The 26025-nt window shown below is 47.1% G+C and overlaps 2 protein-coding genes across 3 annotated transcripts in view; both read left to right on the top strand.

Annotated features, from left to right (window-relative positions):
* Nucleotides 1–1263: 1263 nt before the first annotated feature.
* Nucleotides 1264–6559, top strand: LOC144726293 (mediator of RNA polymerase II transcription subunit 30-like). Its single transcript, XM_078604855.1, has 4 exons — nucleotides 1264–1678; nucleotides 2962–3111; nucleotides 4528–4635; nucleotides 5074–6559. The coding sequence occupies exons 1-4, from the start codon at nucleotides 1421–1423 to the stop codon at nucleotides 5167–5169; spliced, it is 612 nt and encodes a 203-aa protein (XP_078460981.1). The 5' UTR covers nucleotides 1264–1420; the 3' UTR covers nucleotides 5170–6559.
* Nucleotides 6560–9820: 3261 nt separating this feature from the next.
* LOC144726291 (uncharacterized) overlaps nucleotides 9821–26025 on the top strand; it is a 23549-nt gene continuing 7344 nt past the window's right edge. The window contains exons 1-4 of one of the 2 annotated variants that reach the window (XM_078604853.1): nucleotides 9821–10171; nucleotides 23721–23859; nucleotides 24497–24654; nucleotides 25669–25938. In XM_078604853.1, coding sequence (XP_078460979.1) covers nucleotides 10094–10171; nucleotides 23721–23859; nucleotides 24497–24654; nucleotides 25669–25938 — 645 coding nt within the window. In that variant the 5' untranslated portion in view covers nucleotides 9821–10093. Of the gene's footprint in view, nucleotides 10172–23720; nucleotides 23860–24496; nucleotides 24655–25668; nucleotides 25951–26025 lie in introns of both variants that reach the window. The other variant, XM_078604852.1, reaches the window with a different exon arrangement.

The raw sequence follows: 26025 nt of genomic DNA, 5'->3' as shown, positions 1-26025 counted from the left end.
CGCTTGTCTCCGAGTGGCATATTTATATTCACAATAATCATGCTCATACCTGTCAACCCATACTGTTTACACGCAACGAAAATGAGTTTTGAGGTCCATACGGCGTACAGCTGTTTCAATACGGGCAAAAAAATGTTTCTCGTGATGGGACTGGAGGATGAACGTTCAGATTTATAAAGGCACGGGGTGACCAATATGGTCTGAATTTGTCTAATATAGTAAGCACTGTTAAGGGGTTGACATGTACGCATCCTGATTCAGTGTGTCCCAAGTTTAATTTGGTTGAACGCACCAAAATGCAAGCAGGTATTGACACACCACGAGTTCTTCAAATGTATATAAATCGGCGTTTTATACAAAACCTGTAGGGTACAAAGTTCATGTTATAAAACTGCGGACAAGATGGTATGAACAATTTGCACAATAGGAAGCTAGGGTTGTAGAGTTAATATCCATCGGGAACTTGGCAAGATTTATCCAACAACCAAAGGGTGTCTATGTAGGTGGAGGTTGTGTCGGAATAGCTATTACAAAAATCTGAGTTGCAATTATGCCTCTGATCTGCAAAACAATTTGACTCGGGAGGCATCAAAGAAGCCTGGTTTTCTTTTCCGCGCCAAAGCCTCCTTTAGTGGTACTATACAAAGCCCACGTTTTGCGAGGGGGAAAACCCAATAAATACCTCTACAGTAAGATGCCTGTCTCCCCATACGGTTTACCCGTATTCTTGCACAGGGAAATTGAGTTTTCAGGTTTATACGGCTTACAGCCATTTCAATAACGGGCATTTGTTTTGCCTATTTGTGTTTCTATTTGCATCTCCCTCGTGATGGGACTGCAGGATGAACGTTGATATTTATAAGGGTACGGGGTGATCAATACGCTCTGAATTGATATGTAATAAGCTAAGCACTGATAAGGGGTTGACAGGTATGCAGTAATAAATACCAAAGGCTTTTATATTCTTGTTTCTTTCGGTGAAGTCACGTAGAAGGAAACAATAAAATAAAAAATATTGTTTTATATTTGTCTATATAACATTTTTATTATTTTATTGTTCCCCTTCTACGTGACTTTACCGAAAGAAACCAAAATATGAAATCCCTGCAGTCACGAAAGCTTTTAATCAAATACCAAAGCCGTTTATTTACACGAATCCCAAGAAATTAGCGATGACGTCATGTCACCCCTTCAATAAATGACGTCATATCACACCCCCTTCAATAAAAACGTCATGTCACACCCTCTTCAATAGATGACGTCATGTCACACCCCCTTCAAAAAATGACGTCACGCTCAGGAGCTTCGGCCCCCAAATGACGCGCGAGGACAGTGGCGGAACAGTGCGAATTTGAATAAAGGCAACGCCGTCTCTGACCAAATTAGCGATTTACCTCGTCAACCAGCCGCTTCGTGAACCATGGCCTCGGGTCAGGGAGGCTCGCTGCCTCCCGGTGGCGGTGGCCAGGGCTTCGCGGGCCCTGGGACGTTAGGGGTACTGGGGGGCCCGAGCGGTGTAGGGGGGGTAGTCGGAGGGGGGGCCGGGATCGGTGTCTCCGCCGGGGTCCCCGGGCCGCGCGAGGTGAACATGGCCTCGCTGTGCCGCATCGGGCAGGAGACGGTGCAGGACATCGTGACGAGGACCACGGAGATCTTCCAGATACTGCGCTACATGCAGGTGAGCGATGGCTTCGAAGGCCACACACGTGTGGTTGATTGTTGATCAGCATGGGGTGGAAAAAAACAAATTTTCTAGCGGCAGGCATCGGGTTTTTTCTTGAATACAATTAAAGCCGATTTCGTGGGAATTAAAACCTGGTTTATTGAATACGAAACTCTGCAAAGCTTAGGCTGCTTCCTTGTCGGTGCTGCTATCGTACTCGGGGCCGTCGGGCACGGGGTAGTCGTAGAATGTTGACAGGTTGGTCGTGATGAACACGAGCTTCTCCACAATCGTGGGCGCCAGTGAGTTCCTTCGCTTGGAATGGATGAAGCCCATCGTTGAGAAGTGCGGTTCTGCAATTAGAACCAATTACACCGGATTTCTCACAATCTCAGATGATCGGGTTAATATAAAAAGACAATTAAACCCGACTGTGCCACCCTTGGGGTTGATGAGGTTTCACCGCGCGGGGTCAACGCACAGTTCGCTAACCACTGCGCCACCGCTCCACCAAGAGATATTAATAATAGAAATATTGGAGCGTTGTGTCGATCCTCTGCTGGGCTGATGGCCACCACATGTGGTGTTTTAGTCGTAGGGGGTGGTTGACCATACTCAATGGTCAGTGCGAGTTGGCGAAGGCACGGTTCCAAGGGCTTGGAACTCAAAAGAGAGTGGCCAGCCAACAGAGCCCTCTCATGATCGTACAGCAGACACACTCTGAACACGTTCATCGAATGAAGCAAGATTATACGAACTTTGCCTGCAGTGACACACGTATTGTTCGCGGGCTATTTCCAAGCCCTAATCTTTTATATGTCGCCTGGGGTTTTGTCCAATCTAGCCACCGGGAAATATCCATCCTGCTGACCGTAAGATCCACACTCCGGAATGAATAGCCCAGATGAACCTGGTATGTTTGTAGTAGTACACGCCTCGCCATCTGTCCCGGTGTGTCTCGCTCCATCCCTGCGTGACCACCAACCACCCCCTCGAGACCCGAACCCGCCGACCCGAGTTCGATTTCGCGACCACAAACACCAGCGACGATTATCTGAAGCGGTGCTGGGCCTCCCCTAGGTTGGCTCGGCCTCAAAATTGATGCCTCTGGTGTGATGTAAAACATCGCCACTTTGGAGACAAAGGCGACCGGTCGCGTTGCTCGGCCACCCACCTTGCCTGCCTTTCATAGGTGTCACATTCACGAACAGCACTTGCCTCTACATTCTTTAAAGTCTATCCGGCGTTGAAGGTGGTGGGATGGGGGGGGGTGACCTCTGTCTCTGGGATGTGTGCAGCTCCCCAACGGCGGCTCGTACTTGCCGAGCACGCACGCCGACCGGCTGAGCAAGCTGCAGGAGCACCTGCGACAGCTGACGGTGCTCTTCCGCAAGCTGCGTCTCATCTACGACAAATGCAACGAGACTTGTTCCCTCCTGCAGCCCGAGGTGCCCCCCCCACACCCCCCCCCCACACCCCCCCCCACACTTTGGCAGCGCGCGCTGCCTCCACAGCCCCGTTCGCATATGGGGTCAAATCTCAGGGACATTACTGGTAGGAACCACCTGGTTCCACCAGCCCACAGGGGATTATTGTGTCCGTCCGTCTGTCGTGCATCCAAAAATGGGAGGGGTGGGGCTGGGTGGAGAGGGGAGGGTGGGGAGGGGTGGGGAGGGGCTGGGTGGGAGGGGCTGGGTGGGAGGGGTGGGGCTGGGTGGGGAGGGGCTGGTCACCCTGTGGTGCCCTTATAAAACTCAACGTTTAACCTACTCACGCCGGCTTGTGCCCGCCCTCACAGTCGGGCATATTTGCGGAATACACCACGACGCCATTGACCCTGGCCATTGACCGAGCAACCCAACGTTCCTACCAGCTCCCTCCGCAGGAATGTATTTATGTCGTAGGCCTTTCATCCAGACTCTCCGATGAGCACGGTTGGCTGTATACGGTGCGAAAGACGTTCAACGTACACACAATGTAATAATCGGATTCGTCAGTTTGTACTAGAAATACCGGGGTAAATGGCAGTGTTCCCTGGGACCCCGAATGTCTATCCGTTATGGTGCGTGTCCTGGGTTCAATTCCCGACTCGGGCGCTTTTTTGCGTCGAGATTGTATGTTCAACATTCTTTGGTTCTTTCGGTAAAGTCACGTAGGTATAAAATACAATAAATCACCTGATGACAGATGCTTGTGTTGTGCCCGAAACGTCGTGATTTATTTTCTACCTACGTGACTTTACCGAAAGAACCAAAGAGTATGGATTCCTGCAGTCACGAAAGCTTCAAATCAAAATTTGTATGATCTCCCCGCTGTTCTGCACGGGATTCCTCCAGTACTCCGGTTCACTCCCAAAGCTACATATGCTTGTAGTGTAACTGGTGTTAGCCAAACATCACAACTGATGAAAATTACCGACAAATTATTCAATTATGATTACACGTCGGAATATCGCTTCCTTCAAAGAAACTTGGCAGGACCCTCCTGATAGAGTAAGAACAGCAATAAACAGGCACCAAGCAAAGCGCATTTACAGCTTGTAATGTTATTTTTATTGATATTGTAAAAAATATATAAATCAATTTCAGGAAAAGTAAAAAAACACCACTGAAACCACCGAAAATCACAAACCTATTCCGGAATGCACAATCCAATGATGTAGCAGTGACTACTGTACTACATTTGGACAAATGGAACAAAACGTCGGACATAATGCAGAAAAATATGCAGTACGACCCAAAAACACATCGCAGAGATAGATAGAAACAACTGCGAAAACATACGTAATTGTAATTCCCCACGTTTTTGGCAGCATTGTCTGTTCATTGCCCTTGACCTCTCAGCCGTCTTGTTTGCAATTCCAGCAGCACATTCCGTTTCTAGAAGAGGAGTCGGCGCCACGGACAGAAGAGTGGAGCCAGAACTCGGCGGCGCTTCGCTTCGCTAATGAGGAGCGGCGTGACATCTCAGAGGTGAGAAACTATTCGCCATCATCGTCACGACTCGTTATACAGTGGGAAAGGACGTTTATTGACTCGCGTCATTACGGAGAGAAGTTTAGACTTAATTTTATCGCTATTTTATCCAAATTGTGTCATTGGTATCAATGTTATGAGACGTGTACATTCAATCTAGATTTGAAGTCTTCGTGACTGCAGGGATCCATGCCCTTTGGTTCTTTCCGTAAAGTCACGTAATTGAAATTAAATTAAATGATTAAATTTATTTTGTTTTATACCTACGTGACTTTACCGAAAGAACCAAAGAGTACGGTATACATTCATTGGGAACTTTCAAAGAGCAGCAGTGAAGCTAAGAGATTATCAATGTGACCCGCTTTTTAAAAAAGGTTGTACACTTGATTCGTTTATTGATTTGCTGGTGGGACTGTCCTGTTCTGTGTGGCTCAGAAACTGAGACAGAAGAACCAACAGCTGAAGGTGATCATGGACCAGCTGAGGAACCTGATCTGGGACATCAACACCATGATGTCTTCCCACAGCTGAATACATCACCACATCCTTGATGAAGGCATATTGGTGTTACAATGTCCCCCCCTCCCATTGTTGAAGAAACGTCTGGTGCCATTTCTTAATGCTGTGTCAGATAAGACAAGGGTGCTGCATCGAAATGTATTATGAACTCTCTTTGTGGATTGTGAGTAATAAGTACACATACATGAGTCTGTTTCATGAACCCTGCTTAACTGGAAAAAAAAAACATTAATCCAGGAAACTTGTAGTCTGACAGATATAAATGCATATTTTTTGTATTCTTATTCAGGAAAAGCGTTCTGTATCTAATGGTACATGAGTCATATATCAGATAACATCAACTGTATTTGATGCAATTGTTTCTATATCAGATGAGATGATAGTTCTGTATTGATAAATCAAGGTTATGTATTCGATAACGTGGTTTCTCTATTGCCTAAGATGTCTGTATCTGATGGAATAAGAGTTTTTGTATTGGACCAGGGTTCAATATCACATGGATTAGGAAGGTTTTGTATCATATGAGGCTGCTGTGTTGGATGAAACGATGGTTCTGTGTCGGATGGGTCGCTGAAGCGTGTGTGATGCACCGTTAATTTCAGACATTTTTCGGTTTTTACTTTTTCGTTGTTTCCAAACCCACAATTATTTCTTAAAGCTTTGCATGATGAGGTAGTGGTAAGCAAACTGACTGACTGAATTTTTGAAAAAAATGTTACACATCTGATGAACATTTTAAAAAACTTCAGTTGCACGTTTAGTCTCAATAAAACATTTCTGAATGTTTTTTTTGCACAAAACATGTCCTTAAAGAGGTTTTCCCACAATGTTTGACATGTTATAATCCTCCGATTCCATAATCAATGAGGCTTCTGCACGAGGCGATCTCAACCTGCATCTCAGCGGTGGACTGCCACTCAGGCGCATTCTCTTGTGCTGCTGCTGCTTGATTACCAGCGCCTGTTCCCTTTAGCCATCATGCCTTAAAGCAACGTGTCTTCTTCTTGGTTCTTTCGGTAAAGTCACGTAGAAGGGAAATAATAAAATAATAAAACATTAAATACAATTATCACGACGTTTCGGCCACAACGCAAGCAGCCGTCCTCAGGTGAAGAACAGGGCTGTCGGAAAGACAGCGTCCGAATGAACACCACCAAGCTTGGCAGCGTATATTTAAGCTGGGTTAGAGGAGGAGGGCGCCTTGACAAAGGAATTTACATATCAACAGATGAATTTAGCATATTTATGGAAACGTGTCTTGCCCAAATTCACCGAACAATTCATGCGATGTCTCATTTGTATTTGGTCGCTGATCCAAGTGTTCCTCTTTCTCTGAATGTCATTCAAAGAGTATTCAAATGTGCACGGCAGTGGTTATTCTCAATACATGTTATGAAACGATTACACATGCACTAAGTTGTTGTTTGTGGCTTCAAAATAGTTTGGGCATAAGAACATGGTCATTGAAACTTAAACATTTGGTGATGCTGCATTGGTTTTGGTGCACGAGCAAAAATAACAATCTCAACGCGTGCATCACTAACACTCAATAGAAAAAACATGTATAATAGGCAATGTTTTGGGCAATGACTCTTTTGTGCTATGAAAAATATATTTTTTAAATATATTTTTTAAACACGCTTTAATGAAATGTACCGTACGAGTAATGGCAGAACTCCAGGAAGTGGCCCCGAGGCTTGCCATAACGTAAGGAGCCGTTGTGATTTACAGCCAACGTCAGTTGAGCGTGGACAATTAGACCCAAGCCGAAACATAACATACAAAAATATTGTTAAAAAATATTTTCTTTTTATTGATAGAATATAGTATTGTCATCAGTATGACATAAGTATACCAAGTTTTCAGTCGATAGCACATTGGGAAGTATGTAAAAATTGAGTTACAATATTAAATTTTTGAGGATACAACAGACGAAGTGAGTTAAATAAAAGCGTGTAAAAAAGGCGCATTGGCCGAAGCGACATTGGAATTATATATTGAACCCCTAAGTAACCCCTTGGTGCTGGGCGGTGGTTGCTGTAGACGCATGTAATCCAGCACTGTTGAGGCGAGGGTTGATGGATCACACACATGTTGTGACATTCCCCGTGGGAGTCGAGGTGGAGTCAAAACCTTGTCTGGGTAGAAGGTGGTACAGCAAAGTGTGGACTCCACTTGTTCCATCTGTACGGGATTTCACATTGCCCCCCCCCCCCCACTCTAGCATGTAAACACTCATTCATTGGCTGAACACATATGTAGAGAACCGCAGAGCTTGGAGGGTGGGATTTGGCCTCGGCTCATTGCCTGGTTCCTGCCTTCCAGCGTGTCTGGTTCCTCCTCTCTCGATCTTCGTTTTAATGTCATGCTTTGCGGCGGGGCGTTACAAGTTGAGATTATAAACCTTTTAACAAAACATTTTTACGGGGTAAAGCCGCGTATGCACTCTGTGAAATCTAACACAAAAGACGTGAGCCGCCAACGCAACCCATGGTATCCGCACGCGTTCATATTTCATACAGCGAATGAAACAACCCGTGCCTTAATTTACACAATGTCGCCTGCCTATTGGCGACGTGATAATTAACACATTCCTGCGGAGGGAGCTGGTAGGAACGTTGGGTTGCTCGGTCAATGGCCAGGGTCAACGGCGGCGTAGTGTATTCCGCAAATATGCCCGACTGTGAGGGCGGGCACAAGCCGGCGTGAGTAGGTGAAACGTTGAGTTTTATAAGGGCACCACGGGGTGACCAGCCCCTCCCCACCCTCCCCTCTCCACCCAGCCCCACCCCTCCCATTTTTGGATGCACGACGGACGGACGGACACAATAATCCCCTGTGGGCTGGTGTAACCAGGAGGTTCCTACCAGTATAACGAGGGCTTCTCCGCAGATTGAAGATTCTTCCGGAAGAGCAGCAACCCAGCACTTTCCAATGGGGAACGTGCTCGGTGGGGGAATCTTCCAGAAGGGGAAGTGGTGGGGATTTAGTTGAAGTTCATTCACACGCGAGGTTTCTTCCGGAAGATCAATAGATTAATTCCTATTAAAACATTTGTTTAATAATTGTTTTTATTTTACCAGCTAAGGCCGACTGAGCTGTATAGCCCCTTTTTCAGAAGTGACGTGGCCACAACGAAGTGGCTTATCAATCGGAAATGTATCGCAGCCAAATACTCTGAAACGCGTGTGGACTCTAAATGTGCAGGGGAAAAACGGGACGACCCCTAGACAAAAATACACGCAGGGTCGAGATCGGACCCACGGACCTCCTGTATACCAGGCGAGGGAGTTCACAATCCAAGACACTGAATATTCTGAGATTTGATTATCATCCACCGCTGGATGAAATGCCTTCCAAAGTCGGTTTAGACATTATGGATCTCATCAGCAAACGTGTTTGTTGTCCAGTGAGAATTTTTATTGTTTTATTTTTTTATTATTTCCCTTCTACGTGATTTTACCGAAAGAACCAAGAATATGAATCCCTGCAGTCACGAAAGCTTTCAATCAAAAATTTCGTACTTTAGTTTCATTTTCCACGCGAAAAGCCATTTCGTTGAGCTATCATTTGTGGCCAGATCGATTCTGAAAAATAAGCGAATTGCTCCAGTGGGCTTTGCCTGGCAAGGTACAAAAATATATAGTTTCGTTTTATTTGTGCAGCACATGTTTTAAGTGATTTGTTTAGCGTTCCTATACTTTACACTCCTATCGTGTTTTTGTGTCGTAACGTTCTGACCTACCCCTCCCCTGCCGGACATTTGTGAAAGAGCTTTATGGGTCATCGGATTCCACCAATATAAATGCATTGATTCTGATAAGGAAATACATAGGCCGACGAATACATTTTTTTTGTTATTTAAATGCGGTACACTCAGGAATGTATATGTGTTTTTCCCTTGTCCAACGCAAAGCGTACACAATCTCGTGTACAACAAAAATAAAAGTCCATAATAGAGGGTTTTGTTTGTAATATCGCGTATATATAATTGTGTCGTTAAACCCGCCACCACCCGACAGCCAATTAGGATTTGTCGCTTAAACAAAACGTGGCAATTTAATTACTAGTTCAGCACAGCGGTGTGTTGGAGAGCAAATCCACAACATTTACAATCTGAGTACGACCTTTCGCCAGCAATTAAAGACAACTTTTAATAAGAAAACGAGTTAAGTAAGAAAAGGATTTTAATAACAAATTAGACCCAAATCGACTCGAGCGAATAGTCGACCGCTGTGGAATCGACTCGCGCGTATAGTCGACTGCTGTGAAATCGACTCGAGAGAATAGTCGACCGCTGTGGAATCGACTCGCGCGAATAGTCGACCGCTGTGAAATCGACTCGCGCGTATAGGCGACCGCTGTGAAATCGACTCGAGAAAATAGTCGACCGCTGTGGAATCGATTTGCGCGAATAGTCGACCGCTGCTGAATCGATTTGCGCGAATAGTCGCCCGCTGCAGAATCGACTCGCGCGAATAGTCGACCGCTGCGCAATCGACTCGAGCGAAAAGTCAACCGCTGCGGAATCGACTCGTGCGAATAGTCAACCGCTGTGGAATCGACTCGCGTGAATATTCGACCCACCGTGGAATCGACTTGAGAGAATAGTCAACCACCGTGGAATCGATTCGAGAGATATAATCGACCCGCCGTGGAATCGACTCGAGATGATTCTTCCGGAAGATTGGAAGATGAAATAAAAACGCGCCGCGACCTTCCGATCCTCCCGTGCGCTGTCCGACTCCGCTGAAGCGTTCAGCCCGCGGGAGGCTGCGGCTACTCTCGCGTAACTTTCCCCTCTCTTTTAACCTCCCCCATACAACCCCCTCATCCCTTCCCCACACCCAACCTAACGCTCCTCTTGCCTTGAAAACATTCCCCATCGCCCTTGCTCGCTCGTCCTTCTTCATCTCCGACTCGCCGACGTCTCAAGATGCGCGCCCTGCTTCTCGCCCTGCTGCTCGCGGCGCTCGCCGTAGCGACTCCCGCGACCTCGCAGCCCCAGGCGGAGGTGAGGGGGGTGGTGGGGCCGCTTCTTGCCGAGGAGGGCACGAGGTAGCCGGTAGGGTCCGCTAGCAGAGGGCCGGTGTAGGCCGCGCCTCGCCTCGGTGTGGGGGGGGGTCCTCGCACGAGGGGAGTTTGTGATGCTCCGCGGGGTTCATTTGGTTCGGGATGGGGGTTCCGAGTTGTTGCCTCGTCTTCGGAGTCTCGGACAGATGGCTGCGAGGGGCCTGGTGCAGGGTGCGAGAGAGACGCGAGGTGGTGGGTCTTTACACGACGGCTCACCACCCCACTTGACTGGAGCGTCTCTGCCGGGGAAAGTGGGAGGGAGGCGGTAGGCTCCGCTATCCCAGGGACCGTGTGGGCCACGCCTCGCTTCGGGCTCGAGGAGGGATGTATATGTGTTGTGTGTGTGGTTGTGTGAGAGTGAAGGGGACATTAAAATACTACGGTGCATTGAGAAGAGTGTTGTCGAACATCATCGGTTGTCTAACATCGATTGTGGTTTTGTTGTTGTAAACCACTGCTGGATGATGGCTTCTCCCCCCCACCACCACCACCCGTGTGGGTTCGTTGAGGTTATCCCATCGCACTCCTCGCTGGTCAGCGGGGAGCGTGGACACGGGGACATAGAAATACGATCCAACAATGGATTATTGTTGCTGCTGCTACACTCTTACTGCTGACATCGCCCCACAGCGTCTGCTTCAGTGACGGCGGTCGCCAATTCAAGCATTGGACGGGTTCAAACCGGATTAGCTTCCCATATCGGGCACATTACGGGTGATGTAGTCGTAAGCGTAGAGCGACACACGGAGCAGTATTCCACAAGTGGTAAGGAATCATCGTGGGCCATTGTTCACTGCTGGATGAGGGTCTTCCCCATGCCGACGAATTCTAACGGTCTCGTACGACCATCGCGCTCATCGACTGACCTCAGATGTCCTCTTGGGCGCCGACTTATCCCTAACCGAGACGGCTTTACGAAGAATTAATGGTTGTTACATATTGAATGTGTTGATGGTGGCGATGGGGGGTGAACGAAAATAGGTGAGCGGAAGACAACGCGGGCAAAATCCGTGATGCGTGAATTTCGGTGAAAGCGAAATTGATGACTGTCAATGATGAATAGATTTAATGAATGGGGAATGAGTGATAGCCATATAATACGAATATGAAGAGGGAAAAGTAACGGTGGCGGTTATGGGGGGGGGGATTAAGGTATCGTGGGGTTGAGCTCGGAGAAAATAAGTGAGTTATGAGTGAGGAGCTGAAACTCGTGAGCTACGGTGACTGGCTTCTTTGGCTGCCATTCCGTCACCATTCCTGCCTGCATCGACCGCTATCACATCTCGCGGTGTGTGTCCAGGCGAATGATCTTTTTTTTACATTCTAGATTAGAAGTTTTCGTGACTGCAAGGATCCATACTCTTTGATTCTTTCGGTAAAGTCACGTAGGTGAAAATTTTTTAATAAAAAAAAATAAAAATGAAAATAACTAAATAAAATCACGACGTTTCGGGCGCAACACAAGCGTCCGTCATCAGGTGGGGACAACCACAGCGAAAACCATCGCTGAAGCATGCCAAAGAGAGATGGCTGTGACAAGGGATTATATAGCTGCGAACCAAAGAGTATGGATCTTTTTACATTTCTTAATTGGCAGTTTAAATATGAAACAATCTGGTCTTTATTCATAACATAGGCGTGTTTGTTTCTCAAATAAACTTTTATAATTTTGCCTGTTCGATTTTGTTTATTTTTGTCACGACAAGCGTTGATGGCAGATCGTAAATGACGATGACGGTGGCATCAAAGGAACAAAATGCGTCCGCTAGCACGTCCACCTGTGAAGATGGAGCAAACGAAATAAGTGTGGGTGCAGGTGCTATGTGGATTACACCGTATATCTCAGGATTACGAGGAATGGAGGCGGATTAGGGAGGCCTGAGTACAGCAGCGGATTGACCATGGCTGATGATGAGTGTTCGGGTTTTTATGGATTCACTACTTTCTATGGCAAACGTCACCGGTTTCGTCTTCGATTTGCGCTTGTGTGAACAGTGCCAGTAATGTATACATAGCGATTAAGTTCTATCTAGGGTGTAGTGAACTCATTGTCCTTATTTTAATCAGCTAGAGCCTTTTGAGATTTTCACGTCTTTTAAACAGGATACTCTTGGGTAAAAAGACAACTATGCATGACAAAGGTCAATGAGGGTACACATTCGCTAGCGTTGGCGTGAGCAAGTATTTACAGGACTGCACCTTTACCCAGTTATATCGATCACTTATAAGAAGTTGTCTGTTAAAACCAATAATTGCTGAGCATTCACTTACCAATTTATCATGTGCGGTCACTCAACAAGGTGCCATTTATTACGAGGTTTGCAGCATATTTTTTGGCAGAGTCCTGGGAAAACCACACCTCTTCACACTTGAAGGGCTTCTAATGGCCCTCAAAAGTGAGTGAAGTCCTGTAACAGTTTCTTGTTCCTGACGGAATAGCTCCTGTTAGAGAACACTTAAACGTGTGAGGGGGTAACAGTGGGGTAGTTGTTTCATACATACTCTTATGTTTTTCGGTAAAGTCACGTAGGTAAAAAATAAATAATAATAAATGTTATTGAAATAATAATATAAATAAAATAAAATTAATATTATAATATTCTTTTATTTCTATTATTTCAATTATATTTATTATTATTAATTTTTTACCTACGTGACTTTTCCGAAAAACCTAAGAGTATGAATCATTGCAGTCACGAAAGCTTCAAATCTAGAATTGTTTCATACACTTCACTTCAAGCCTGTGACCTGTTTAAATTCATATCAGTGGCAAGTTACATCTGAACATGACCTAGTCTGACTTGGCCATAAACGTCTACCTGTGTAAACATCAGCAGTAGGAAGACATGGGCGCAGTGGATTGGCAATTAGGGTTGTACATGTAGCGTACGTACAACCTCCCTTTTCGCAAGTCTTTGATGTTTAATGGTGGCGGGTTGGGAATTGGTGTGTGCGTATATATATATTTCACATTGTGGGAATTTTAGGGAGTAGTAGCGTAGTAGTTAGAAGACCTGCGCTACGAGTGGTGGCCAGTGTTACATTCTCAACCAAAGTTAACATCTGTGCCGAAATATCTGAACCGGTCCTGGGCCTCCCTTAAATCAACGCAACCTGAAGTGAGTATCTGGTGTGGTGTGTGAACAGGCCGCATGTGGGTAGACAAAGGCCTGCCAGGCATGGTGCTGCCCACACAGTCTCCTCATGTGGCGTGCCAGACGTCATAGGTGCTCGCTTTATGGTACTTGCCCCAGCAGGCTGTGTAGTCTTAAGCGGGGGTATCTTGGTGCGTGAGTGTGGTCGCATGTTTCCGCGGCAGCGGCCCCAGGAATTCGGCGTGCGTGCCGATTTTGAGGGGCTCACCCCATTCACTCAGGCCCCGACGACCGCACGGCAGCGAGCAGCGGGCCCCCCCCATTTAAAGTGCTTGGTGGAGCGACACGGGGGCAGACCGCGTGACGGCGTGCACACATACCAGCACCGTTTTGATGTCCAGCCAGAAAGAGAATTGGGGTGGGTGGGGAGCAGTTCCTGTTCTTTAATTAAAAATAAATATATTAGCGGCACAATTGCTTCACGATTTTCCATGTGTGGCGAAGACGGGGAGACCCCAAGGTGTTGTGGGTCCGCTACAGGCAGCAGAGCTGCCCGAGGTCTCTAATATTTGGGCAACTGTCCCAGAACGTGATGCCACAACTCCTGCAATGTCTTCAACAGGTCAAAAAAAACAATAATGTTAGATATTAACAGCATCTTTGCGATTTCACGGCTGGATTAAATCACCACATGATACAGATCAGGGGAGTGGTTTGGCTATAATCATTATGCTTCTCATTGCAGATTGGTGATGGGTGTGGGGCCCAGGACCACTTCCAATATTACTCCTCAATGATTTTAGCCATAGCCAGGGATCAAACTCAAGTAGCCAGGTTCATAGAGCAGTACCCTAACCACTGCGCCACCAAGCCCCCCCTCCCCCCACCTAATAATCATTTATTTTTACAGACCTTTTCTCAGTCTACTTCCGGATGAAGGTCTCTCTACATTGTGGGGGTTATTTGACCATACTTCACGGTCCTGACCGGTGGGGGCTGGTGAAAGTCATCATAATAATCAATGGATAATAAATGTCATGGTAAGCATATATATACACACACGCACTATTATTAACGTGGCCAACAGAGAATTATTCCTAAAAGAGCCTATCTCACGAGTTTTTCTTCCTTCCTTTCTTTTTGCAAATTAGTAAAACTCGTGCGTTTTTCCAGCGCACGTCCGTGCGGCGTGAAATTGATTCGACCGCGACGGCGGCCACGGGGAAAAAAACATTCACGGAAAGGGGGCGGGGGGGGGAAACGCTACCGTGCTCGAAGGCAACTGCAAGCGCTGCCGCAGCACCTTGGAGCAATTTGCTGCCGTCACCATCCACGGACGTGGGCGGAAAGGCAGCTGCGTTCCCGTGGGGTTCCGAGCTCAAACGAACTCCCAGCTCCACTTTGTTGTTGCCCCTACCTCCCTTGCTCCCAGCCGTAGCAGCGGCAGCGGCAGCAGCAACTGCAGAATTCATTCAGGTTTAACCTTCCTCACAGTTAGCTCTCTGATGTCGTCTGGATTGTGCCACGTGTTGTTCCGCATGATGTCTAATGTTTCGCTCCACATGCGATGAGCTTTCTGAGGAAGCAAAAAAAAAGGTCTCCAGGGACACGCAGCGAAATGTCAGACATCATGCCAAACGGCACACGGTACAACGCAAAAACATTTGCGAGGCTATTTCCTCTTATCAAGGAAAGCATTGAGTCTCCAAACTATTTCAAGAGGGTCTTACATTTGGTTGTTTGGGCATATCCTTCTTGAGGAGTTCCACATGGAGTTTACATATCTACATCCATGTACAATCAATTAGGTGTTCTTTACAACATTAAAGGCATATCATGTTTTTTTCTCAAGCTACCTTAGGCAGTTTGAAAAGATGTAACCAGAACAGACGGACAATTGGAAAATTATCGTAGTGCAGGCGCCACCAAGAGACCCCCACTCGGCACCATGTGCAGGGTTGCCTGGAGAGGGCATCGACCTGGGAACGCTTTAATCACACGTGCCGCATGCCTTTTAAAACCTTGAGCTCTCCGCGTTATTTTTAATGCCATATTAACACGCGCGCTGCTGGGAGAGCCTACTGTTGTGAAGGTCAGATCCAGTTGCGACTGGGGCGGTCGGGTAGACATGGGGGTCGGCACGCTTGTCAATCAGCCATTTGTCAGTGAGTCCGGCGGTCTGTTCCCTGAAAATGTGGTCTCGTACAGATGAGTCTGAGGACTCGTGAGCCTGAAAGCCAGTTTCTCGGAACCGAGTCTTAATCGAGACGTAGTCCATGAATTGCACTGCTGTGTGAGAGATCCGAATGGATGCTTTGTCCCATTTTCAATGGCTCCGATGGTGCAATAAAGATAACATTGGGAGAAAATGACAACAAAAAGACAATGTCCACAAAAACCTGACACTGGTACTGGTTCCTTGTCTTGGAATTAGATTCAAGGGTGTTGATCCTGTGATTTGGTCTCCTCTAGCTGAGCCTATATACTAATCCTGGATCCTGAGTTAAGACGCAGAATATGAAGTCCGGTGTCTGAGATGGTTAGTTGGGAGGCTATCATTCGGGAAAAGCTGCGTCGTGTTACCGGGGTGTTAATCTGCACATGTGGTGTGGTGCGTGCATGCATGCGTATGTGGAAGATAACACTGCAAACACACGGTGTTCGGTGCACCAATGCACGTCTGCTGTGAGAGGTAACGCACTGCAAGAAGGGTTATTTGGAGAGCTGAACAAAAAAAACCATATAAACAGCCTCAATGTTCTAATGACGACTTCCAGCGCAATGTCCTCGGTATTATAACGCCTTCCATTTGTCGCTCGGATAGCTTTAAGTGACTGGTAATAAGTGACGTCAGCCTTTGGGCATAATTAGATGCAGACTTGTGTGGCGCATGGAGGAGAGAAGGGGCTTGCGGGGAGAGCTCGCATGAGAATCCTCTCTCTCTCACGGTGTGTCCCCAGTGAGTTTTAATAAGCTCGCTGGCGGAGGAAATGGCATTTCAATGTCGTTTTGTTGTTGGGACAGCGGGGCCACTTCAGTCGCTCAGTGTGACTCCTCGCCGCACGACAATCGCCTGCTGGCCAAGCCTCCGTCGCAGTAATAGACGGTGGCGGGCGCTTTGGCTCTCGTGTCCCACGACGTTGATAAGGTTAAGTCAATATTTTAATACTGTCCCCAATGTGCTAGGCGGATGCAGGAGTCGGGTGCCCTGGCAAATCCAATGTCAACAAAGCCCAGTTATGTCCATGAAGACCAGATTTAGCCCATGTGTACTGCTTGTGGTATTATGTATTGTCATCATAATCCATTCTCTATCCACTGCTGGATGAAGGCCTCTTTTAAGCTACCACATCTATCAACGCTCCTGGACCTTGGAGCTGATAATATCGCTCCGTCTCCGTTTTACCCATCATCTTGGAAGTGTTCTGACCATTGGCTGTCATGTTATTCATATTGCTGTTTATATTAAAAGAATATAAAATAAATGGAGGGGGGGAAAAATCTCAACGGCACCGAAAATCCAAGCCGAATAGTTGCAGTACGGTAGTAATCTGGCTGACACTTGACTTTTCTGATCAGCGTTCAGATGCAGCTAACAGTCGAGTCGGCATTGATAATCAACTCTGTAATTGACGAGAAAAATGCATCCATTGTGCCCGAATAACAGTGCAGATTGGGGGTGGGGGGGGTGGGAAACCTTACACGTGGCTCATGGTTATAATATGCGCCCACGTTATTTCGAGTACAGGACACTACCCGGGGTGGGTGTTTTAGGCAGGGAGCGGTCGCTGGTCTTGGCGCTCGGATAATTTGCGATGGTTCGGTTACTGTGGCAGCCATCCGGCGTTTTTGCGTCACACACATTATTATTAGAACTTTGTATGCCGCGCCGTGTAGAGTGCGTGTTAAAATGCGCCTGTGGTGTACGTCATCATTGGCAACTTACTTGTGAATGAACGCTCGCTTCTATGCCAACACTTGCAGGGCGCTTGGACCAAATGAGTTGGTGCAAATCTCTTCACCCCAATGTTATTGTGTCGTGTAGATTTTTATGTTGTTGCCGTTACGGTATTGATCTTGTTTTGTGTGGAAGGTTGAAATGTTTTCATATATAGCACATCACGATGTACCGCTCAAGGGCGCGATATAAAAAGTGTAATTTATTCGGTGTCAGTCCTCATGTGGTAGTTTCGTAAATCCAAGATTTAAACGGAAAATGTTATAAAGGTTTCCCGTTGCCCCCCTTAACCCCCCACCAATTTAACTGATTTTCTCTGCAAATGAAATAGTAAAACTCAAAGCGCCCTCCTCACCTGATTAAATACAGGTCATCGAATCATATAAGGAATTGAACACATGTGAAATAATATACGTGCACGGGGAATTTTACAGGAAAGAATGTTGGCATTAATGTTGATTTTAATGAGCGATATTTTTTGCCTGTTTAGTGCATACATATACTCTCCCAACTCAAAACATTCGCTTGCACGCAACCGCTCGTAGTTATTATTCAAGCACACGTAGAGATGGGCACAGACATAATGCAATTGACATGTTATCCTTCATCCTAGATAAATATACCATAAGGCAAGTAATTACTTGGAGTAAAAAAAAACTTATGAAGGTAGCAAAGTGTACTTCATAGCTGGTGTGGCCATATCATCGCACACGACCAGTCCCGTGCCAGCTTTCCTGCACTACATTTTACAGTAATACCCCGATTTACGTCCTCCCCCCCCCCCTTTGAGGTCGTTCCACAGCCTTCGCCCCCAACCTACCCTGTAAATCGTTTCTGATTTTACGTCGTTTCGATATTTGTCGTCGCACCTTTTCGGGAACGCATCCCCGACGTAAACCGTGGTATTGCTGTACACGTGCAGCCCTTTTGTCAGCCCACTGCTGGATGAAGTCGTCTCCCATGCTGTGTCAGTTATACTCTGAAAATAGGCAATCACATTTTGGACGTTTGACCGATTGGGGTTGTATGCATTTATGTATGTTGAACTTCTTTTTCACCGTACGTAGCCAACCGTGCTAGTCGGAGGTGCGAATTGGTTTAAATTCGTCGTAATATTTTGCCACTCCGCCGTCGCCGCCCCTCCTGTGAAGGTTTTCTGGTTTTGTTGAGAAGTTGGGATTGTGATCTGGGATGTGACCTTATGGATTAATTTCTCTCTATTTTGTGATAACTTTTTTGTTGTTGTTTGCGCCTTTTTTGTTTTGGTGCCATTTCTTTATTCGTTTATTCATTTTGCTTGGTAGTAGGTTTTTAATTTGCTTGGTAGTAGCTAGTATCTAGGATTTCATCCTTATATATAATTAATGTACTGCGGTACAGGGTGCAATTAGCATGAATTGTGAAATAAAATGAATGTGTTATTATGGGAGTTATTTGACCATGCTTTGCCAAGCTGGTCAATATGGGTTCATGAAAGCATGGACGGACTGTGCGTGGGAGCATGGATGTACAGTACAACAGTGTTTTTTTGTTGTTGCAGCGGTGCTCTCTCCTGCCTGCAACGTAGCCCTGCAGCCCTATGACAACCTGTTAGTTCATTGTGGATACACATAAAAGCTCTATCGAGGCTTGTGCCTGCTTAGCTGTTATTTTTCCTTTACCATTATTTGTGCGCTGCCATTACGGAAAAGATCGCAGGCACACAAGAGATGGCAATGGCTTGAGGGTAGGCCTTCCTTTGTCCACCGGTGGATTGATCATGGGTGACGATGATAAATACTTGTGCACTACACCAGTTGCTTATATTAGGTCCCAGTTAAACTATGGGAGGCCCAGGCCAGGTTCAGTCGCCACTTGGCACTCGCATTGTGCCTCACTGCTGGGAATGGAACCCAGGTCGTTGAAGCCTCGTTAATTTAGTCTTGGCGATGAGGTGCGCTCGACGTTGGTGTGCGTACTGCCGAAAATTAAAGTATTGCTTTAATTAGAACTGAAAATTCAGATAATTTTAATTTCCTCTTTTAACTCTCTTTCTTTTTGAGGAATGTAATGCAAACAAAAGGGAAGCTATTACTTCAGATATAACCAAAGACAAAGTGACATTTTTAATTGAACATTGCTGACAAAAGAAATGGGGGTGAAAATGGCTGGGTGACTCACAGAGCCGACTCCTGCGAAAGCCGAGCCAGCCAGCACCTTTTGAAATGATCAGTTCGCAGACCGCTGCCTGTCTTGGAGTGACACCCAATTCCTTAATTAGCCTCCCGGTTCCTGGATCGCCAGTTCAATTCCAACTTAAGCCACTCAATAAATAACTTTGAGAAGCTTCATTGATTTAACCTGCAAAAATAGACTTTTGTAACTTGTGCACCAATGCCTTGACCACATTTGGAGAACTTTTACTCGGTGAATGGCCATTTATGTCTTATCAGGGTCAGGCCACTCCTGAACTGTGCGAAACTGCCATATACGAGTACTTGGCAGATGAGTGACAGGACCTTGGGGATTTAGTGATTGTCAAAAGATTGGCGCTTTTGTAAATCCACTGCTGAAGCAGAGCTTCCTGTTACCATGCGGGGCATTGGTATTATTTTACACAAACATAACTATGCTATTCAGTTGTGGGTGGGTGAAGGTGGAGCGCATAAGCGTGAGGACTTAAAAGTACAGCAAGACAATAGATTTTGATACATTGCTCTCTGCTGCCTACAATATAGGTCCCACAGTCGAATGGCAACCTGTTTTGTGTAAGTTGTTCACCCATCCAAACACTATGCCAGGCTCATGGCTGCTTGGCTTCCGAGTTCTGACAAGATGGGGGCACAAATTAAAAGCGAGTTTTGTTTAATAACAAATTAAAATGGTTTGGGAAGCTCCGTATGGGTGGCAAGTTTTGCGTGATCATGCTTTAGTTGATTGCACAAGGACCGTTTCGTGGATTTTTTTTAATCGTAAGTAATTTTTCAGACTTTGGATTATGGGCCCTGACATTGCCACACAATGGCCGACTCCCACGAACGCCTATTTTAATTTACCTCCACACTGTGCCAAAGTTATTTGGCTCAACACAGCGGACCCTTCACCCTGGAATACCCCCCCCCACTTCAGCCATCTTTGCCATTGTGTGTAGGGGGGAGGAGGGTGGGCACGGTCTTGAGGCCGGAGACTGAGGGCACTGCGTCCGCTCATTTGCACGATTCGAGGCACAAAGAACAGACGCAGATGCCGCAAATTCCGAGCAAAAACAGCCCTGTGATTGTCTCGGCGACGCGTGCATTGAGACTCGGGAGTGGCCCCGCGACTAGCCAGTGACATTTCTGTGTTCTTAAAACCCCTCCCCTTCGCTTTCCTAATTTGTTTTTCTTTTCTATAGAGACTAGAATTTAATAATAAAAGGGGAATAAAGAGGCTTGGTCACTTCACATGAGAGGTTTAGCGTTGCCATTGTCCTAAGAAAACACGCACCATGACCTCTATGGTAGTCCTTTGAGAAGGTATGCCTTTTGAAAGTTAAAACTGCGGCACAAACTGACGGGGTCAGGGGTCGGCCGAGGGGTTGCGGGTGGGTTGGGGTAGGGGGATGGCGGTTTTGAAGAGGGGCAGCACCACGGCCATTTTTGTTTTTTTGATTCTCATGGTGCATTATGGGAGTCTGTGCTGTGATTGACTTGCAGTCCTTGGGACCCACCCCGGAAATCTCACTGGTCCGTTATCGTTTTGAGTTGACAAATCTTCTGCGGTACCCCTTTCGTTGTCAGGAGAGTGAGTGAATTATCTTTTCCAATGAGTCGGTTATCTCATAATTCACTTTAATTGGCCATAAAATGCAAAGGGTAGCTCTAAGGTTTATCACCACAGCTGGTACCGATTTATGGTCTGACCAAAGGACTTTTGTGCTTGTGTTGTTGGTTTTACTGGCTTCGATGTCATCTCGCTTCCAGAATTTCTCGCGTTTTTTTTGTTCGGTGCCTCCGCTATCTTCTGTTTATTATTTTGGTGCAATGTTGAACAGGGCTAAGGCGTGCGCGGTGTGACCATATTCTGTAACAACAGCACCACTCCCTGCATGACCTGGAAACTGCACACTGGCTAGCTGTACTCTTTCAGTAGCAGGGCCTTTTCAGACCCGAAGGAGCAACTAGAAGAAGAGTGGACACTCATGGTGCAGAGATTGATGCTGGCTGGCACTAAGAGGTTGAAAGGGTTGAGACCTCGCTGAGATTATGAATGTCTGTGGAAGGGAGGCAAAACTTCGATGGTTTCGGCACATGTTCCTAAGAAACGAAGATGCAATGAGGAAGGGCTCTGGAGAATGTCACAGGGGCAGATCGAAAGGAGTAGAGTAAGACCAAGGGTGAGATGGCAGGATTTGGAGGCTCAAGATGAGTGCAGTGGATGTGACGAGAGACGCGACACAGGTAGAAGCACATGGAGAAAGAAAATACGAGCAGCCAACCCCATGTCATAATGGGATTTTGGCTTGTGAGTGCAGGCAACAATTGCGCCTTGGATCGGAGGGGAATGGGAGGGTGGGCAGATGAGCTGGGGAGAGGTGAGAGAGGTAAACAGGAGTGAGGAGGATTCTTGAACGACTGAGGTTTAATCAGTTTAACACGTTTTCTTTCGTGACCAATATGATCCATAATAGAGGGGTTTTTTTGGGTTGGATCGCATAAATATAAATGTGTCGGTAAAGCCGCCGCCACCACCCGACACCACAGACAATTGGGTTTGTCACATGAACAAAACATGCCAGTTCGTTGCTAGTTCAGCACACTGGTATGTTGGAAAGGTAAAACCACAACATTTATAATTTCTCGGCAACTCTGGCTGTCGCCTGAAGAAGAGGCGAGAAACGGCTTACTAGAACTGTAAATGTTGTGGGTTTACTCCAGCACACCAGTGGTGAACTAGTGACGAATTCGCATGTTTTGTTTACATGACGAACCTTCTTGGCTGTGTTGGGTGGTGGCAGGTTTCACGGCACATTTATATTTACGTGGTCTAACCAAAAAAAAACTCTTGGTTTTATCGTGGACAGATTAACAGGAGGCTGGTGGATGGGTGGGCTTTGAGGAATATTGAGTGTAAATTTCGATTTAAAGCTTTCGTGACTGCAGGGATTCATCTTCAGGTGAAGAACAGGTCTATCGGAAAGACAGCGTCTGTGAGAATTGTATTTTATTATGTTTTATTTTTATTATTTTATTATTTCCCTTCTACGTGACTTTACCGAAAGAACCAAGAAGAATGTTGAGTGTGTGAAGCTGTCCATCTGTTTTCTGATTATTATTTTTTTGTTATACAGACGTGAGCCTCGAGGCAGCCTCCAGTGTCATCACATTTGGTGAGATGGGAGATTTAGGCAGCCTGGGAATTTTAAGGCACGTGGGGATTTCGGGAGCCCAAATAGCAGTGTGAGTGGTTTTCGGGGTCATTCATAAAGTGGCGTGGTAGCCTCGCGATCGGCCCGTGCTCCCCGCTGAGCCATTTTACACTGCGTTGATGGTTCGATTACCGCGGGCACCCCATAATTTCTGCAGGGAATTAGCAAATCAATTGCCTTGCAGCTGATTGTGTGTTTCTGCGTTGTATGTGTGATGTAATCGATATGTGGCTGTAGTATATGATCTTGTTTTTGAGTTGCGTGGTTAATATCTCGAATTGGCGTGTGTGCTGTGTTGTTCCATGACATCGGGTTTTATTTCGCTGGGTGGTGGAGTGGTTGGAGTGCTCGCCTCGCAGTTTTGATGTTGCACGTTTGAATCCCTGTCTGGGTTCGACTCTGCCCAACATCCCTCCTAGGGTGCATCCAAATGCTTGCTGCTTTGTGAAAAGTGAACATTCAACGACCCGATTTTCATTAAAAACAAATTTTGGGTCCAATCTTGTAAATAAAATGTTTGTCGTAAAGCCTCTTCCACCCCAACACAGTCGTCACGTGAACAAACGTGCTGGTTTATTACTGGGTCAGCAGCAGCAACACCGGTTTGTTGATAATTGCATAGAGGTTATGTGGTAACATTGCGTTTAGCAGTAGTGCACAAGCACAAATAACAACAAAACTAAACGTAATCATCAATAATACTGCATTTGGAGAGAGGTGTGTAACGGATGACGTTTCGAGCAATGGCCCTTTTTCACAGCGCACAGAGGTAGGGTGAAAGATGTTGTATAGAGGTGTGTAATGTGCTCTTTATATAGCGGTACAGTGGCAGCAAAATAATGCACAAGCCTTTTCAGGCGTCAGGCCAATGCAATTGGCTTTGTGTACAGCTGCTAGGCGGGACTGCTTTTCAATGCGGGACCACAAGAGGTGACAATGGCTTGGGGAAGGCCTTCATCCAGCAGTAGTCTGTTGATCGTGGCTCACGATGGTGATGATGATCGAGCCATGTATTGTCCTAAAGCACCGTGTCGTGTGTGCGCGTGTGCAGGCATCTCTGAGCCCCTACACTATGGACGATGTTATCTACCTGGACACACAAGGAGGGGCGTCGGGCCTGGGCTCGGACGACGAGGTCGGCGATGACGATGACGATGCAGAGGCAGACTACGGCTCCGGATCCGGCTCCGGTTCGTGTCCCGTCCCGCTATGAGCTAGTTCTCTGACTGTCCGTAATGCTTAGATTTTTTCCAAACAACGAATGCTTAAGTTTCTGAGTTTTGTGTTCATACCTTCACGTGTGCCTTTTTGTGTAAGTTTGCGTGCAAGGCTTTTATCTGTGTACTTGCGCGCGTCTGTGTGTGTGTGTATGACGTGGGGAGCAGTAGTGCAACGGTTAGGGCGCTGCGCTATGAACCCAGCGACCCGAGTTCATTTCCTGCTCACGGCCACCACCAGTGATGATTATCTGAACCAGTCATGGGTCACCCCTTGGTCGACTCGTCTCAAATGACTGCAATGTGTCAACATCGCCACTGGCGATACAAAGGCGGCCGGGCGTGGTGCTGGCCACCCACCCCCTCGTGGTGCCATGCTGGCCTTCATAGGTCCTCGCTATCAGCACTTGCTCCAAAAGTCAGTTAAAGGCTACACGGGGGATCTTTGTCTTTGTATAGGCATGTATGAGTGCTTGCTTGCGTATCTGTACGTACACCCACCCCCTCGTGTTGCCATGCTGGCCCTTCATAGGTCCTCGCTAGCAGGCCTCGCTTCAACAGTCTGTTAAGACTATACGGGGAAATCTTTGTATCTTTGTGACTTACCCAGGCCTGGTCTCGCTGGAGGACGTGCTGAGATATTCTTCGCAGGACAAAGTGCGCTACCCAGCCACACTGCCCAGCGAGCAGCTGGCCACCACGGTTCGCTACCAGGACACGCACGCAGAGCCCCGGGCCCAGCCCGGCCGTGTCTTCGTCCAGCTGCAGGTAAACGCAGCCACCGCCTTAACGCACTGCACCTACGTGGCTGCAGGTAATCGCAAACGGCTCATTAGCCTGCTGCTGCAGGTAGTCACCACTACATCCCCACACCGTACGTAATGTCCTGCTGCAGTTAAACTAAACTCTTTATTTTACCAGGTAAAGACCACGGAGCTGTATAGCTCTTTTTACACGCTTTCATTTAAATCAGTCTGTTGTTGTTGGTGTTGTTGTATCCTCAAATCTTGTAACTCAATTTGAACGCACTTCCCAATGTGGTATCGACTGCAAACTTGATATGTCATACTGATGACAATACTATATTCTATCATAAAAATAAAAAATATATCTTTTTAAACATTTTTTATATGCTATGTTTCGGCTTGGGTGGAATTGACCACGGTCAACTGACGGTTATGGCAAGCTTCGGGGCCACTTTCTGGAGTCGTGGAGTTCTTCCATTACTAGTACATTTCATAAAAGTGTCTTTAAAAAATGTTTTTTTTAAATATTACTTATTATGCCAACAGGTCGCATTGAAACGCGTGTTGATTCTAAATGTGGAGGGACATACCAGAGGATCTGGATAAAAATACACGTGACCACAGGGATAGAACGCAGTTATGAACCACAACACCACACTGGTACAGGTACACACGCTGCACCACCACCACACTCCGTCCCCATCCTGCTTACCTGCCAGTCCCCGTGGCTAAACGTTGATTTGTTGGGTTTTGTGTTGGGTTTGGGGAGCGGTGGCACAGTGGTTAGCGTGCTGTGCTTCAAAACCGACGACCCCAGTTCAATTCCCTATCCTGGCCAAACACCAGGTCAACTCGGCCTCAAAATGACTACCTGGTGCAGTGTGTAGACATTGCCACTTGGGAGACTTAGTGCTGGCCCACCCCACCCTCTCGTGTGTCGTGCTGGCCTTCATAGGTGCTCGCTAACAGATGGGGGTCTTTGTGCATGGGGGTTGATTGCCGTCTTGGCGCCACCATCTTCCGTCCGTGCCTGCAGGCCGAGCCCCCGGTGGGGACGCTGGGCCCGGTGAGTGAGGCCCCGGCCACGGAGGAGGAGGAGGCAGCGGCGGTAGCAACGACGGCGAGGACCAGCCCCCCGCCCCCGCCACCCCCTCCCCAGCCCCCCGCCCGTGGGAACGCCGCCGACTCGGAGGAGACGGAGGGCGAGGACGACGACAACGAGGATTACGACGAGGAGACGGTCACGAGCACGCCAACGCCTCCGAACCGCCCCGTGCCGCCCGGACCCCGCGAGCAGCCCGCGGAGGTGGGGCCCTCGGTACGCACGCGGCCCAACGCGCGTTCTCTGCGGTTCCACCAACTGTTAGCGAGCCGAGAAAAGCTGTGCCGGCAC

This window comes from Lampetra planeri, chromosome 23 (genome assembly GCF_965212315.1).
Source record: "Lampetra planeri chromosome 23, kcLamPlan1.2.h2, whole genome shotgun sequence".
NCBI lineage: Eukaryota > Metazoa > Chordata > Hyperoartia > Petromyzontiformes > Petromyzontidae > Lampetra > Lampetra planeri.
This window is presented reverse-complemented; position numbering and strand designations above follow the sequence as displayed.